General features: G+C 52.1%; 1 protein-coding gene across 1 annotated transcript in view; it reads right to left on the bottom strand.

Moving 5' to 3' along the window:
- The window catches only part of SORL1 (sortilin related receptor 1), a 151,298-nt gene extending 136,386 nt beyond the window's left edge, over positions 1–14,912 (bottom strand). The window contains exon 1 of the mRNA XM_082683701.1: positions 14,052–14,912. Coding sequence (XP_082539827.1) covers positions 14,052–14,327 — 276 coding nt within the window. The 5' untranslated portion in view covers positions 14,328–14,912. The remainder of the gene's footprint in view (positions 1–14,051) is intronic.
- Positions 14,913–17,410: the final 2,498 nt, after the last annotated feature.

Here is a 17,410-nt window from a genome sequence, read left to right as displayed (position 1 = left end):
CTTCTGGGGTCCACCCATTACGCAACTAGCCCTCCTGAGCAGCAGGATCACCATAATCACCATCATTTTTTCACAAAAGGACAGTTAAACTCCAAAAACTGAAGAAGGGTCGATCTCGGAATAAAGAACAGTTCTTTGAGACACTTTTGCTTTATGAAAAACTAACTCCATTCCTTTTAGTTTTCCTCCTTCACCAGACACGGAAGGACAGTCCGAGGGCCGGCGTCTCAGAAGCCCTGAGCTAACATTCCACCCGCTCTGTGTGAAGAGCAAACCGACGACCACACAAACAAAAATCCCAAGAGCTGCTGTTAACAGTCAGAATCAGGACACAGCCCCCCCGAAATCGGGAACACGCACGCTCCCTTGTGCTGAGCCGTGTCTGGGAGAAGCCTCTTCCAGCAGCGGCCAACCCTAGCTGCCCGGGGCACAGTATAGAGGAAAACCAAGCTTCTGGGCTCCACGGAGCCTCTGCCCGATCCCCCCACCACGCTCACCTTTGGACTGATGCTAAGTCCGAGCCTGCATGGACGTGCCCTCTGAGCTGCCTTCCCATGGACGTTCTGCAGCAGAACACCTCCTCCCTTCTCCTTTCTCCTTTCTCTACCTCATCCTGCCGCCGCCCTAAGTTTCCCCACCCTCCTCCTTGAGGTGCTCCCAGATGTCACAAGGGAGAAGGGAAACACCTGTGCCACAAACTTGGCCAACAAGACGACAAAGGACCTCATCCTTAACTACTCTGCTCTGGCTCTTAAGCGCCTGCATTGCGTTTGATCCAGGATCCGAATGCTTTTGAAAAACTCCTGAAATGAGACCTCTGTAGAGAAAAGGACCTTTCCGTATTTTTTAGGAAAATACGTCATTCCAAAATGTGCCTTCTCGTTCCCAGAGATAGGTCCAGGGCCGCACGGAGAGAGAGGGACAAATGAAAAACAGAAGTAAGTAAATAATGCACCTGAGAATGCTACCGGGGCGGGGAGCCAACGGAGGAAATCTCCACCAGCTCGCTGATGAGGCCTTCCTCCAGCCTTGCCCAGGTTCTTCCAGACGTTCTCCCACGTCTGCCCCTGCAGCTCATGACTCTGGGAAGAATCTAGAAGCAGCTACAAATCAGAAGCTCTATAGCCCCAGTACCCTGGGAATTCAGGCTCAAGTCTTCACCCTCCAAAAACATTCTCACACTTAGAACCAGAGGGGAACACAGAGTGAGCGTATCAAACTTCGACACCATGAAGGATTTGGCACCCAGAAGGGCCACCCGAGTTCTCGGGCTCTGGCATGAAAGAGCCCATCAACATGTGATGCGGGCAACCTCAGAACGGTCCCCCTGGCGGGTGACAATCAAGTCACGCTCTGAGCAGGCCACAGAGCTTCCAGGGATGAGAGTGGGAACGAGGTCTCGAGGCTACATGCTGAAGTCTTTCTCCCCGGAGGACACAAGATTTATGAGGCCCTCAACCAATCCTAACAGGGGTGAAGGGGGTAGAGCAGCACAAAGGACAAGCACAGAAGGTCCAAGGGCTTTCTGACAAAGGAAGCCGAAGGCAAGCTTGGTGAAACACCTTTAAAAAAATAAAAAAGGACTTGATAAATGAGACACAGTTCATCGGAGCGGTCCAAGCAGCAGGGAAGGGCCTGAAACCGCCCCTCGGAAGGCAGAGAAAAAAAATCACAGGCCCCCAAAATCTCTGCACACAGAAACAGCATCACTGACAACCCACCGTGTCCAGGAGGCACCTGAAGCCTCAGCTGGTCACCGGCAGGTCGTTAATGCCCCCAGAGGTCACCCAAACCCAGCCCAGAGAACAACCCCAGAGATGCTGATTTAGATCCCTCTCTGATGAGGGGGGTGGGGGGACTTTCCATAATTCCTGTTGTTTAAAAGAGACGCTCCGGGTGTCTGTAATGCACCTTCTCTGGGGAGCAGTGAATCTAGTCCATTCCCCTTCCTACCAGCAGGCCCTCGGATCCAACCAGAGGTAGCCGGGAAACCCGCTCTTTTGGGGAGAGGCCGTCTTTGGGTATCTGGGGTAGTTGTTAAAACTCCATGATCTGATACATGCCACACCTTAGACAAACCTCAAAAAACAGTCCGCCATTGAAAGAAACCAGACGCCAAAGGTCACAAGACTGCCTGAGTCCATACATGAAAGATCCAGAATCAATAAATCCTTATGGATGGAAAGCAGACTGGTGGTTGCCAGGGACTGGGGTCAAAGGGACCTAGGGAGTCACCCCTGCACAAGTGACAGGTTTTATTTTAGAGTGATGGAACTGGGGGGGGGGGTGACTGCCCAACACCGAGATTGAACTAAAAGCCACTGCACTATTCAAGTCAAAGTGGTGAATGTTATGTGAATTTTGCATCAAAAAATTTTTTAGGGGCGCCTGGGCAGCTCAGTGGGTTAAGCCTCTGCCTTCGGCTCAGGTCATGATCCCAGAGTCCTGGGATCGAGCCCCGCATCGAGCTCTCTGCTCAGCAGGGAGCCTGCTTCCCCCTCTCTCTCTGCCTGCTTGTGATCTCTCTCTCTGCCAAATAAATAAAATTTTTAAAAATCCTTTAAAATAATTTTTTTTAAAGCCTGTTTCTGTGACCTGTCAAGAAGATCACACTTCTGAGGTGTTCGTCTAATACCAAGGAGCTCCCGCTCTGAAGAACGGTGTCTTTCATCTCAGTCTTCCCGCTACCAAAATATGTAGCCCGAATGAGTCACAGAGGAGACGGGCTGAGGAGTGGGTCTCTGGCCAAAGCCATCCTTCAAAGGCTGTCAGCAGCATCTGCAGAGCCGCGGCGTCCCCGCGGGCCTCCCGGTCCCCGTTCGCTGGCCCCTGGTCCCCGGCTGCAGAAACGGCCACAAGCTCTGGGCCAGCACCCCCTTCCAGCCCCAGCCTCACTCTGAACACAGCTCGGTCCGGGCCACCCCCACGCTATCTCTCAGCCCCCCTGGTGTTCTAAAGAGGTTAAATGATTTGCCTCATTATTTAGAGTGAGAAAAAGAATCTGCTGCCACCCAAGCCCCAAGCTCGGGGTTGTTATAAATAGAAGGGAGCACAAATAAATTGCTTGTCGTATGGAGGGACTGATGGCTCAGGCATTCGCTTACTGACGAAGGCACTGAGGCCTACTGGGTGCCAGGCACTCTTGGAGGCTCTGAAATAAATTCTCCCCTTGTCAAGGGTGTGCAGAGCACGCCTCGGGGAACGCGGTGTTGCAAGTCTGACCGGTGATGAGATATTTATAATAAAACTGTCAAAGTCTGTAGAGTCGATTGAGGTTTACTCAGGAGGATGGGGTCCTTAATGGAACAGGCCCCACGTCCTCACCATTCATTTCTTCTGCCATCGCCTCTTGAGAATCAGTCAAACCCGAAGATCAGGATGTCCTAGACACCCACATCCTGCGGTCCTTCCCTTGCCTGCACAGCTTCTCACCAGAACGAGGAGGACAAACAAGGCGGTCTGGTTCGTTCCTCTGCCTCCCTCACTAGCAGGGAAACACGAAGAAGTGTTTTTAAAAATTCTGCAACGAAATAGAAAACACGTACCGCGTCCTTCAATTGTGAGGACAGAGGCAGCTGCTGAAGCCTCTGAATGTCAGGACAGGCTCAGGAAACCAAAGATAGACTCCCCAGGTCCAAGGAGAACAAGGTTTTCTCAGACCATCCATTTGCACGACCTAAATGCTAGGTAGGCAAACGGCCCCTCCGTGTCCCCATTCAGGACAGTGTCTTCACTATATTTAGCAAACCATTACCCTCGCTGGGCTCTCCACCTCTGAAGAAGAGCTAAAATCTAGTTTAAGAACTCCCTGCAGACAGCGCCTGCTCAGGGACAGGCTGCTGGAGCACCTGACTTGGGTCTTGGGTCTGCAGGAGCTGCTTCACCCACACACCTCTTTCACTAACTCGGGCTGCCCATTCTACAGATGAGCCAACAAAGAGAGGATGAGCACGGATGATAAAACGGAGCATTTCACCACCATCTCCTTAACCATAGTCATGAGCTGTCCTTGGAAGACAGGTAGGTAGGTAGGTAAGCAGATGGATGTCTTTCGCTTTCTCTCTCCCAAAAGGGTAAGAATCCTATTTTCACGGACTCACGACACCAGTCCAGAGAGAGCTACCTTTATTTTTGATCGATCCTCGGCAAGCAGAATCTAGCCACCCCTGACCTCTGTAGGTGGCACCCCTCCTGAAGAACCCCCCTTTGTCATTGAGCAAATAGCAGCTTTGCTCTTGTGGGAGGACCCCCTATTAAAAAGAACCTGGGAAAAAAAAAACCCTGTCATGAAAACAATCACCCCTTCATTTACCAGTTGGTAAGTAAGAAAAAGAAGAAAACATCGGACCAGAAGGAACCTCCGAGAACATCTAAACCAATGTCCACTATTTTGCAGATAAAGGTTAAGCCCAAAGAAAGAGTTAGAGGTGCTGTCCCGCCAGACCCCAGAGCAGGGCAGACAGCTGGAGGCGACGGCAAGCCCCAAAGTGGGCTTTGTTAATTGGCTGCTGAGCACCTAGGCCAGGGTTAGCCTCAAATGAGGATGCTCCTGCGAACCCAGGCCATTTCCAAGAGCTCTGCAGGCTGCACCGCACACACTCTCTTTGCCCTTCCTCTGTGGGCCCGCCGTTTCACCATAAACAGTACACCGCCCTCGTTCATTCATAAATACATACGGAGCCCTTACTATACAGCAGACACCATGCTAGGTGTTAGGAAACAGGATTTCTGGGGCCAGGGGCATAACTTCGTGTGGGGGAGAGGGTGTGACTGCCCCAAAGACTGTGAAGACATGACCTACAGCAGGTACCACAGGAAAAAGGGAGACGAGTTAGAGAAAATGCGATGAAGGAGAAAGACTGGACCCAGACGAGAGCAGAGCAAAGGCCAGGAACAGGGGAGACATGGGGACTGTCAGATTTGAAAAGTTACAAGAAAATAAATACAGCCAGGAGAGCCAAGGGGAGGGAAGAATTATGGGAGAGCTCTAGGCTTTCAAGGGGGAAAAGAGAGTTCACAGCACCCAGGCTGTGGGTCCCTGGCTGAAAGCAAAGCATTCACTGTCATATTTACGAGAGGCAAACGCACCACAGGCCACTGGAGACGAGCCACAGGCCTGGGTTTGAGTCTTGGTCTCCAAGACTCGTTAGCTGCAAAGCCTTCGGTACGGGGCGACGTCTTTTTGGAGCCTCGAAATACCCGTCTGTGAAACGAGGAGGGTAATTCTTACCTTCCTGAATTTATGGGACTGTGAGAAGCAGCCAGTGAGGGGTTACCTGTGAACAGGTTTCACGAACTTCAAAACACCTTCTGTTGGTGGCCCGTCATTTACACCAGAAGAAGCCATTCTTCACAAAACAACTCCATGTGAAAAATGAACGTTTTCCACCAGGGCTGGAAGCTAGAGGCCTCAGGGGTACCTGAGGCTCCCGCGCACGGGTTGGGGGGGGGGGCACTGATTTCTAGCGCTTTCCTTGCCCCAAAGGAACACATTTAAATCCTGCATCGAGCCCTCACCTTCTTGGTGGCTTCCTTACCACACTGAGGGAAGCTAATGGAGGCAGAGCCCATGCCACCCAACAACATGGCTGATTCCCCGGTAACACAGGATGCTCTCAGAGCTGCAGGAGGTCAAGGTGCCTGCTAGAAGCCTCCCTGCCGCACCCCCACTGCTAGCTCAACCCCCCAGCTCAGAGCAGACCAGCCTCTCACCCCATCCGAGCCTACAATCCTCCTTCATCTGTCTTCTCTGAAGAGTCCCAGCCTCGTTTGTACAAGAACCCTTCCATCACCACCAGCAGCCGGGCGGATGCCTTGCCCAATCCAGCGAGCCTCGTGCACAGTGAGCTGCAGGATTCTTTTTAGACTTCTCAGTGAGAGAGCTTCAGGGGATTAAAGATATACAGAGGAGGTAAGGCCCGGGGGCCCAGCCTCCCATTCTGCAAAGAAGGCTTTCAAACACTTCGAGTCTCCCCAAACACTTGCACAGTTTCCCAGGCCACGCGCCCTCCTCCACGCAGTCCTCACGCCCTGCCATCAGCGGGGTCTTCTGTGGGGATCCCTGGGCCGGCCAGCACCGGCCTTTCTTCCCAGGTCCCCAGGCCGACCCATGTGGAACGGCTGGGCTAATGGGAAACCGGTTCCTCTACTCTCTGGACCTCGCCTCCCCTCCCCCCATGACCCATCTCAATGGCACCCACTTGAGTGTCTACAGTGACAGCCTCCAAAAGTAGCCTTTGACCCAAGGCTGCTTTGAACCCCAGCCCTCCAAGCTCAATGAGATCCTCCCAACTTTTCCCGATTTCTTCTGGACAGAGAGGTTTCCTAGGAGTTCAAAATGTCATCAAAACACTACTAAGCTTCCCAGTCCACCAGAGTAAAATGGATCTCACCCCCGTACCAACTAGAGTCTTAAGTGCCCCATCAGGAAATACTCAATAGCTCAAATCCACATCTACATAACATGACTATCACCCTAACCCCCTTCCCCACTTCGATTCATAGTTACTCAGGGAAAGAAAGTTTCTACTACATAGGTTAGTCTCCTTTCTAAGCAACAGAAGCAATATTACTCACTTTCTTCATTTAAAACCCCAAATAAGGGGGGGGGGGGGGAAATACACACAGCACATTGGCCCCCACCCGGCCCAAAATGCCTATGACATAAGTACATCTTTTTATTGCCCTTGTCTGCCACTCAGATTTGGGACATAATCACATCAGCCTGCCTTTCTGAGAATTTGTAGCTGTGTTTTTAATCTAATTCAGGGGACTAGAGATAAATCATCGTGAAGGGTCCCGATTTTCCGAGCCAGGAGCTTGCAGCAGCGGCAACAGCAGCGGCATGCTAAACTACGGGGCCAGCCAGGAAGGGGGCGGGGGTGGTGGGGGAGGCTCCGTGCAGTGATGAAGGCCACACGGCCAGGCCCGCGCTGTTTGTCTTCATGTCAGCCTGCAGGGTCCCGGGGATGACAGACAGAGCCAGCTCCACTGCAGGGAGTCAGGAAGCGTGCAGGAAGCGGAGGGCAGGGGCGGGAGGAGACAGCTCCAGGGTTGAGGCACTGTTTACACCACGCACTGCTCAACAGACGTGCGGGCCTATGCACCGCGCCAGCAAAGCCTGATCCAAGGGAGCTGTGTGTGTGAGGCCACATCAAAAGTGAAGGCACAGGGGCGCCCGTGGGGGGGCTCCGTCGGTTAAGCATCTGCCTTCGGCTCAGGTCCTGGGATCAAGCCCTGCATCAAGCCTACTGCCTGCTTGGGCTCTCTCGTACACACATTCTCTCTCTCCCCCTGGCAAATAAATAAATAAAATCTTAAAAAAAAAAAAAGTGAAGGCACAGAGACCAGTCTTTATCATCACCCAAGTGACTGATGGAAAGAGGCAACCGTGCAGAGGTTCCCCCCCCCACGCCACTGCCAACCAGATAAATACTGCAACCCCCTGATCGTCCACGGCCACTGATGCATTCCGACCTATGCAGGAGAGGCCACTGTTTCCAAACACCTGCCCAGGCAGTCCACAGCCACGGAAACCTGGCTACAGACTGCAGCCCTCAACTCTTGCTTTAGCCCAGCTGTTTTTCGGGGGGAACATACACAGGCCTCTGCTGCAAATTCAGTGTCTCTCCCAGGCAAAGCAGAGGGTGCCCAACACTGGAAAAAGCAGGCCACCCGCCACTCATTAAAGCTATGCCTTCCAACACAGCAGCCCACGGCCACATGTGGCCATTTCCACTTATATTTAAATTCATTAAAATTAAGTGAAAGAAAATAAATTGAATTCTTCCGTCGTCCCGGCCCCGTTTCAAGTCCCCCACTGCCATATGTACTCGTGGACACGCTGGGCCACACAGACAGAGAGCGTCTCCGGAACAGCAGAGAAGGCTGTGTTAGAAGACCTGCCATGAGCCCAGGAAGACCGGGTCTTTCCGCTCTTGGCCGGCAGCAGTGATACGATTGTGGAGGTCACCATTCTTATTAACATCGACCCAGTGGGTAACAGAATGCTGTGCTCATTTTTAACTCCCCACGGCAGTCCTGATTGTTATGAAGTCCTGTTTTTATGGGATCCACCCCAAAGCGCGCAGACCATTCCTCGTGGGATAATAAAAAACCTGAGAGGGGGTGCTCACAATAAGGTAGGAGCAACCCAGATCTTGAAGCTGAGCAGCACCGACCCTGCCTTCCTGATTTATAGCATTCTCAGCCACTTCAATGCTAGAAGGCAGCCCGTGGCACTTCTTCGAAGGCCCTAGGTCCACAGGTCGATAAACCAATAAATTAGGTCGAAATTAACTGTGGCTCATTTTAAACTGAGGGAAATTGATTTTTGCATCTACGTGGCTGGACTGAATATGCCCTGTTGCCAATGGATTTGGGTGCCCCTACAGGATACGTAGGAAGGTTTTGCGCTCGACAAAGAAAATACCTCACCCTTAGCAGCCCAGACCACTTTTTTTTTTTTTTAAAGATTTTATTTATTTATTTGATAGACAGAGATCACAAGTAGGCAGAGAGAGAAAGAGAGGGGAAGCAGGTTCTCTGCTGAGCAGAGAGCCTGATGTGGGGCTAGATCCCAGGACCCTGAGATCATGACCTGTGCCGAAGGCAGAGGCTTTAACCCACTGAGCCACCCTGGTGTCCCAAGCCAGACCACGTCTAAAGAAATACTAAGCCGCAAACACTCAAACCAAAATGTAGTGAGCTCCCCTTCCCTTTCCACCACAACTAAATCTTTAAAAATGGAGGAAAAGTTAGTGTAATACTTCAGCTTGAATCCATTTCTGCGCAGCAAACTCTCCATTACCCACATCTGAAGTACTGTCGGAAATTCTAAATGCCAAACAGACTTCCCTGAACGCATGTCCACCAGCCATTTCACAGATCGGCTGCTCGAAGAACGCAAGCTCATTTTAATATTCACCTAAGCCAAATTTAATCAGGAAAGTAAACTGGTGCTTTAATAAAATGGCTAAAAATACGCGGCAAAGGCAACGAGGTTCCCTTTTGGATTAAACCTCCCCTCCAGATCGTTAGAATGTTCCTGTCTGTCCGCTCTGGTGGACAGGACACGGCTGACTCCGTCCGTCTGTGGCTCTGGGATGACACGAGGATGACGCGAAGACGGCTGTCATCTTTAAGGAGGAACAGACCAAAAGTACGACAATGAAAGGACCCGACGACATCAGCCTTTGGCTTTGGGACACGAGTTGTGGTTAGGATCGGCCTCCTGGATCCCAGGTCTCAAAGCCATCGACTACACATACCATTAACTTTATTTTACAGACTATAAAGAAACCATTCCCAAAAGGAACACAAGTTCAAAGCAAGATCCGTGGCCTCTTGGTTCTGACATTTTCACAGACCTGGGCTCTTCGCCTCTAGGGAACTGCTCTCCAGCAGCCTGCTCCAGAACCAGGGCCATGAGGTGGCTCTCCCGGCCTGCAGGAAGCCTCGAAGTGCGATGAGAAGCCGTCTTCCTTCCCAGGCCTGGAGGGAAAGAAACAAGCCCCCCTACTCTAGGACACTTCACGTAACTCCCTACTTTTGACAGCCGAATGCCACAAACACATCGTGGAGCAAGAGTTAACCTCATCATTCATGCTGTCAGTGGCTACGGATCACGGAATGCACTGATCTTACCAATTCCGAATTTTCCGCACCTCTGTGCCATTACATGCGTAGAATGTTTCTGGAAAGACATGCAGAGAAACAGAGGATAGCAGGTGCCAACTGAGAAGAGGAAACACATAAACAGAGGACACGAGAGGGAGGGCAATTTACTTCTCACCGTATTCTCATACATATTTTATCTTGCAGACATGTATTACCTCCCGAAGGCTAAATAGACATGTTGGACGCCTTTTCGCCTTTTCGTTACATTTGTTTACATCTGCCATCCCCTCACCCCTCCCCCATCACCTCTCACAGCCTCTGCCCACCATCCCCCAAGACGTACAAGCTCCTGATTAAACTAAATGGTAGCCAGAGACTGAGCAAAGAGCCCCCACGCAGCAAGAAGAGACGCCAAGTGGAACCGGGAAGTTTTTCAAGGTCACGTTCTTTACCGAGCCAACCCAACATGCCCAGCAACTCCTCACCTACGTAGAAGCCAATGTGAAACAGCACATGCTTTGCCTTCTCATCTTCTGGAAGCAAACAGGTCAGGCATCCTACCTTCAGAATCAACCAGCCAATTCTTCCCCAAGCAAGTGTATCATGTAAGAATCTCCTCGAGAAAGATCTAAAGCTACATGGTATTTCATCCCCAAAGGAGGCTCTTTGTCCCAGGGCCTCGTGCTGTAATAGACACTTTATTTTTCAGTCTCAAATCAGGACACTGAATACTTCTGGCCTCTAAAAAAGCAGGAATTATGAAGAGAGAGCTCACTGGAAGGAAAACAAACCTGTAAATCCTGTTAGGCTTTGCGCTTCATTCCAAAGGATTTTTCCCCAAAACAATACCATTAGCAATACCAGGATGGCCCTAAAAGGGAGGATTCTGTACAACAGAATCCCAGTTCTTTATTCAAAATAACCCTCAGGACAGCACAGCAAAATCAGGACTCCCCTATCCTCACCTCCGAGAGAACCAACTCATTTTCACTCTGTCTGGGGGTTCACCATGGTCCTTCTTATAAATACCTTTTCTGTAACTTGCATGTGCTTCCTACCCTCCAGGCTTCTCTTCTTCCAAGTGGGCAGTCAGTCCACAGATTATTCACTAACGGCCTCCCCAGTGCCAGTCACACAGAAGAACAAGGCTTGATCCATGCCCTCAAGGAGCAGAGAGAGATGAGACAAACAAGCAATTATGACACGAGGCTGTTAGTGCTGTAACCAAGCTCAAAAGAACTCTTCCCACTAGAGCCCGGCAATCCTAGGAGGTGTTCTTTGGCTGCCAAAGAAGGGAACAGGGGTTCTGCAAGCCAACACAGGAGTGGGGAAGACCATCTCAGGCTGAGGAAAAGCAAACATGATGCTACAGAGGGATGGAGTGAACACAAAGTCAGAAAAGAAACTCCGTGTGGCAAGAAGTAGGGAATCCCCCTTCTTGGACTCCGCCCCCTTTAGAAGGGGCTCAACTTCTAACCCCTGAACTTGGGCAGAAAAGTCCTAATATCTCATAGCAATGTGTGTTCACTACTCTTACCAGACTTTATTATTATAAACATGTCCGCAAGGAATCGTGGCAGAAGCCAGTCCCCCACATTAGAGAACATGAAGATAAAAACGATCACAAGAACCATGCCTGGTTTACTCCGTAGGTTAGTGGAGCCGAAGAAAAAGAACCGACATGCCTACACCGGGCTCCTTCTCAGCAGCAGGCAGCTATCCCCCTGCAAAAGCCCTTCCCGAAGCTGGTGGCCTTAATGTCACCCCTCCAGCTTCTTCGATCAGACAGCCTCTGCCTCCAGCCCTAATCTGTGTTGCCAGGCATCCTCTTAACCTCACTCAAAGGTCAGAGGGCAAGAAGCTGCAGAGTGCCTGAGCCCACTGACCTTATCCCACCATCTCCGGTGCCCTCCCGTATCACACTACCCTCTAAAGCCCGACTACAGAGCCATAACTCCCCTCTATTGTGCCTGTGTGTTTGGGCCCGTCCAGCACGTGTCTACAGCCGCACCTGCTCTATCTGTGCCTTAAACTGTAAACTTTCTGAAAGCAGGGATGAAAAATTCCCCTCCCTCGCTCCTCCGCCCTTCACACGCGCATCTCTATTTACAGCCACACTCCCTTCAAGCGATACGACTGGAGAACATTGCAATTCCTCAGGTTTTAAAAAGTGAAAGCGGAGAGGGGATGAAATGGAATGTGGCTTAGAGCTAGAAGCAGAATGGCCATATGATTTCTACTTTGCGTTCTGACATGTAAGAGTGAGGACAGCGCTTTCGTAAGCAGCAGGGACAACTTATCAACTAGGTCTGTCCCAGAGAAAACAGAGGCAAATGGTCACCCTTGCTAGAGAGGTCATTCCAAAGAGAGCTCCAAGAGGGGCACACCATCCCTCTTGGAGTCCCTGACTCCTGCACCTGCAGCCTAAAGGGGATTTGTCGGATGTGTTTGGCAGAAAGCCCAGGACCAGGAAGTTCTTCCTTCTATCTAACTGAGATCCTTGAAGATTCAAATTAATGCCTCTTTTATTAATCTTGGGCCCTCAGAGAAAACACTGCCCTGGGCCTTCACTCTTGGTAGGAATTCCTCATTACTGGTTCAACAGCTAGCTCTCCATCCTTCAGCTGAACCAAACTCAATCGGGCTGGTTCACAAATCAAACCCAAGGAAGAAATGGTACCTGGACGTATACTGTTCAGACTGGGATGCTCTACCCTTAGCCAAGGCTACAGCTGCTGGGGACCTGGGCTCCAGGAAGAATTGACTCCGTTCCCTCCCTCCTGCTCCCAGCCCCCAGAGAGCTGACTCAAGCCCACAGCAGAGTTGGATGGCCAGGAAGGCTCCGTGAACAAGGCAGTCTCTCTTTCCCTCCCCTACTCAACACCAGGATGCTGCTGACCCAGTCGAGAATGATGACCTTGCTGTCTTCTTTTCCACATACAAAAAGAAGTCTCTCATGAGGGTGCAGAGGGGAAGAAGGTCAGGACCCACACACAAACGGAGCCGGCAGGCAGGCCCCAGCAGCCTTGGCCCACAGCAGTTTACACACTACTCTGCACACGATCTTCCCAGGGCCTGGTAGTAGATGCAAGTCAAGTGCTCCCACCCATACCACCAGCCCCTACCCCCTTAAGAGCCATATATTTTTTATTTTAGAAAAGAATTATTTAGGGAGCATTGTATAAAGAGAGGGCAACTATTTGATCACCCAAAGGTCACTGAGATGATGCCAACAAAAACTAAACAGCAGGCAACCCTGCCCCATGTGACCTTGGGCCAGTCATTTCACTTTTCCCAGCCAGCATTTGGTCATCAACAAAATGGCACAATCAGTGAGATGGTTTATAAGGTCCATCCTGGCTCTAAGGGTTGAATATTTAACTCTCTATGTTTCCTGAAGAAATGGCTAAAGAGAATCAGTGAAGAGGGGCAGAATTCACACTAACCTTTTAACTTCTGCTTTAAATGGGAACATTTTGACTCTAGAAACCGGGTCATTTACCATCTCCTCTGGTCCCACTTCTTCCCCACTGACCTTCTAGTTTTGCTGATGTCAACCTTAACCACAGGGCTAGGAGTCTCATGAGGCAATAACAGGGTCAAATTAATTTTGCCAATGCTGATACTAACCCACAAACTCGGTCTGCTATTCCTAGCAGTAAGTCTGGCCATAAAAGTGAAATTCATGTTACTCATGATCTAATAAGCCCATTGCCTGGACAGAAATAAATCATTTGCTGAATAACAATGCCCACCAAATTCTTGCAGTCTCAAATCCCTAAGGGCCATGAGTTAATATTCTTATCCAAAAATAAAGTCAGTATCTCCAAAGGGAAGGTGGAAAGAAAGGACAGACCCTCCCTCCCCCAACAAACAACAACAAAATCCAGCCCTTACAAACACGCACACACACACACACTCCTCTTGCTCTGGGCAGAGCAAGAAAGTCACGCTTTCAGGTTTGCCCACCTTAACTGTGGGTAAAAACGGTGGGCATGGAGTCCCCCTCCCCTCATTGCTCCGTGTGTAAGTATACTGCAACTGCAGGCTGCTCTCGCCTCCACTGCCAACTGACGGCCCACTAAAGAAACCCGGTTTTTCACCCACATGTAACATGCAGCTGCACCCCTCCTCTACCTGCTGGAAACTACACGGGTGTGCACACACCCTGCGGAAATGGGCACTGCACCCCGCGAATTACCTGGAAGACGTTTGCTAAAATCGACAGGAAGAAGGAAAGATGAATGCAATTCAAGTGCGAACGGTCACACTCCTGCGGGGGGGTGGGGGGGACACGGGGACACAAACGCAAGCCGGGAAGTCCCCAGGGGCGCCGGCACCTGGGAGGCGGCCGCGGAGGATGGATGCGGGGCTGAGGAAGTGCGGGGAGAAGAGAGAGCTGGGGGGAGGCGGGTGGGTGGCCGGCCGCTCACCTGTCCGTACACCTTGATGGGCTCCGGCTGCAGGGCAGCGCTCCGTCTCCTCCGGAGCGGCTTCTCGTCCGCCCCCCGGGGCCCCCCGCGCGCCCACAGCCGCAGCTCGCGCGGCTCGCCCTGCACCACGCGGAAGCCCCGGTCCTGGGGCAGGGGCGCGCGGCCGCCGGGCAGCGTCTGCGTCCACACCTCGCACAGAGCCCCGGGCGGCAGCAGCGCGACCAGGGTGAATAGGAAGGGGAGTCGCGACTCCCTCCTGCTGCTCCGTGTCGCCATGTTCGGGCGAACGCTGCCGCAGGTGGCGCCGCCGCCAGGAGAGAATGTGCAGCGCGAGGCCGGGACGGCGGCTGGGCTGGGGCCGCGCGCGCCGCTCCCGGGACTCCAGGCCGCCCGCGCCGCTCGGGGCCGCCCCGCTGCGCCCGCCGCCGCCGCCGCCGCCGCAGCCGCCGCCGCCGGGTCCCGCTCGGCTCGGCGCGGCGCCGTCACGTGTGCGGCTCGCAGCGGCGTCCGCTTCGCGCACTTTCCGCGCTCGGCGGCCTCGGCGCCGCTCGGGCCCCTCCCCCGCGCGGGGATGGGGAGGTCAAGGCAGCGAGCGCCCGCTGGGGTGCGTCCCCATGCCCGCCGGCGGGCGCACCGCGTCGTCCGCCCTGCGGCAATCGAGAGTTGGGCTGGGGCTCGCTCGTCTTCCCCGGAGTTCGTTGCCTCCTGTCCCGGGTCGCGTCGAGGTCGTCCTAAACCGCGGCGGGTCTCCTTCCCCGACTGCAGCAGCCCCGGGTCGCGTCCGGCCCTGGGACCACCTCCTCGGGCCCCCGTCGCATCCCCACCTCCGAGGGACAGCCCGGAGCCAAAGAAAATTCGCTCTGAACGCGCAGAACGCGGCAGCCGGCAAATCAGGAGCCGGATGAACCCGCCCCCATTGTGAAACTCACATGGTTTCTACTACTCTGGGCATCAAAACGTACCTGAAGTGGCCGCAGCCCAACACTACCCAGGATCAAGCTAAACTGCTCGGGCATTGAGCACAGTCACTTGTGCCGCCTGCACAGAGGCAGTACAGCGAGGGTATGTCTGACAAGGGACTTGCCATGTCCCGACGAGTATGTAGTTATACCGGGTTCCTTGCACACGGGAATACCTGTGCATAACCCAGGGCCTGGTTCAGGGGCTTGCTTGTGACGCTGCAGGGTGACCCAGCACGGAGCCAGCCTACCGTGGCTGCAAAATGGACATATTCACGAGTCCGTTCAGCCTGCATTCCGCACCTGCTCCAAATCTCCAAGCCTGTACAGCTTGTCACTGTGAGAAGGAGGGACAGACCCTCAAGGAGTGAAGGGGACCCACCTTAATCCTAAATTCAGCTTGAGGATCCAGACCCTCTCTGAACTGCGAGATACTACTCCTGCAGTGAGAACTGCTGAGGCACACCCAAGGTAAAATATAAAATATGTTTTTGCAGATTTGTAGGAAGGGCCAAGGCCTATCCACCATGGCCTATCCTCTGTTCCATTTTATATTTGAAGGTGCTCTGAACACAGATCCTGGTTTCTGATAAAACTAAAGACAGAAGAAGGAACAGGGCTAAAGGTGAGAAGACTGCTATGGTTGTACAAGTCCTTGGTTTCAAGGGAGGAGGGGGTGATCAGTTCAGCTCCCCCCAAATGCTCCTCATTCTCAACAAACCATGGCTGCTTGATTTCACCCCTTGCCCCAAAGTCCTCTCTGGTTAGCTTATTGGGGCTCCTTCCGTGCCCAGCACCACCCTGCCAATGGAGGGATAACCATTTCTCACCTCCTTGAACCCTGAGTTCTGCCACCCTCCCCGATAACACACCCCCCCCAAACCCAGAGCCAGCCAGACCAGCCAGACTTTTGGGGAACCTGGCCTCAGGATGTGGAGTCCCCTTCCTCTTCCCAACTCCAGTTTTCTCCCTGAGTCAGGTTCCCCGCACACCCCACTTTCTGTCCACCGCAACATCATCATAGAACCACCCAGCTCTTCCTACCAAGCAAATCATTTATCCGCTAGGAAAGACACGGAACCACCGTCAACTGCCACTCGCAATCTAGACCAGCATTGTCTTGTCAGGGCCACCTTACCAGGAGGGGACCACCCTGCCACCTCCGGGACCAACAGCGGAAACGCTGCTACCCCCATTTAACCCCCAAGGGAAAATGAGAGGAATGTGGCTAGAGTCACAACCCCCCACAGATGATCCGATTATTGTTTCTGCCAATGTGTAGTTAATGACAGCCTTCTCCGCAAGAGCAAGTGTCAGCGTCCCAGCAGGAAACAGAGACACGTGTCCCCTAAGCGTGGATTTGAAGACAAAGAGACACTCCCCACCCCCAACACACACACACAAACTGCTGGCTTGAGGTTCAGATGGCAATTTGTAAGGAGAGCTACTTGCTGATTTTTGATTTTGATATGCAACTTGGAAGCTGGAGGGCTGGCAAGAATGCTCAAACATGGTTAATTTACTCCTTGAAAGTCTTCCTCTGTAGTCATTATCTACATTCCAGGCCGTTCTCAAGTGGTTAATCAGCAAAGCCTGAGATCGTGTGTGCCTCCTAAGCACAGGGCAGAGTGGAAAACGCATTGAATTTTGAGTTAGGAGAACTACTTTCTAACTTTGAGGGCTTGGCCAAATAAACACTATAAGCTTCAGTTTTCTTACCGACAAAAAAAAAAAAAAAAAAAAAAAGATATTTTAATCCCTATCTGTCACACAGTACGGCTCAAGAGTATCAGAATCATGGAGATAGAATAAGTACAATTGTAAAGGCGGCAGATAGAAGCATTACGGGCAGGTGCATTGAAGACAGGCATTCTAGGCCCAGCTTTGCAACCAAGTGGTCATGTGATTTTTGTCCTGCTCATCTCACCTCTCTGGGCATTGGTTTCTTCATATGTGAAATAAAAAGAGATCCTGAAGCCCTGATCATTCCCTGCCCCCTTCCAGATGCCCACCTGAGCATGAGATGGGAGCAGCCCCAGGTGAAGCCACCCAGGGTAGGGGTGGGAGCTGAATTGTGCAATTCAGCGGGATGTCCCTCCTAGCTTCAAAACAGGATCTGTGTTGTAAACAAGCCAGCACTTCCTCCATGCCTCCAAAATAGCCTCAACATAGGGGAGAGAATGTGGACAGAGGCAGTGCCCTCATCCCTTTCTGTCCCCACTACATGGCCTTGCTCTTGATGCTTTGCAGTATCCCAAGGGAAATCAAAATGCATAGGAATTTAATGCTAGTCTCACAGCTATATAAAAAAGACCTGAGCCTTTCACCAGACTTTAAACTGCCCTCCTCTGTCCTGCCCATCCTAAGCCATCCTGAGCTCAGGTCGGAGATGAAGCTAGA

Source organism: Mustela nivalis (assembly GCF_964662115.1).
Source record: "Mustela nivalis genome assembly, chromosome: 9".
NCBI classification, from domain to species: Eukaryota; Metazoa; Chordata; class Mammalia; order Carnivora; family Mustelidae; genus Mustela; species Mustela nivalis.
This window is presented reverse-complemented; position numbering and strand designations above follow the sequence as displayed.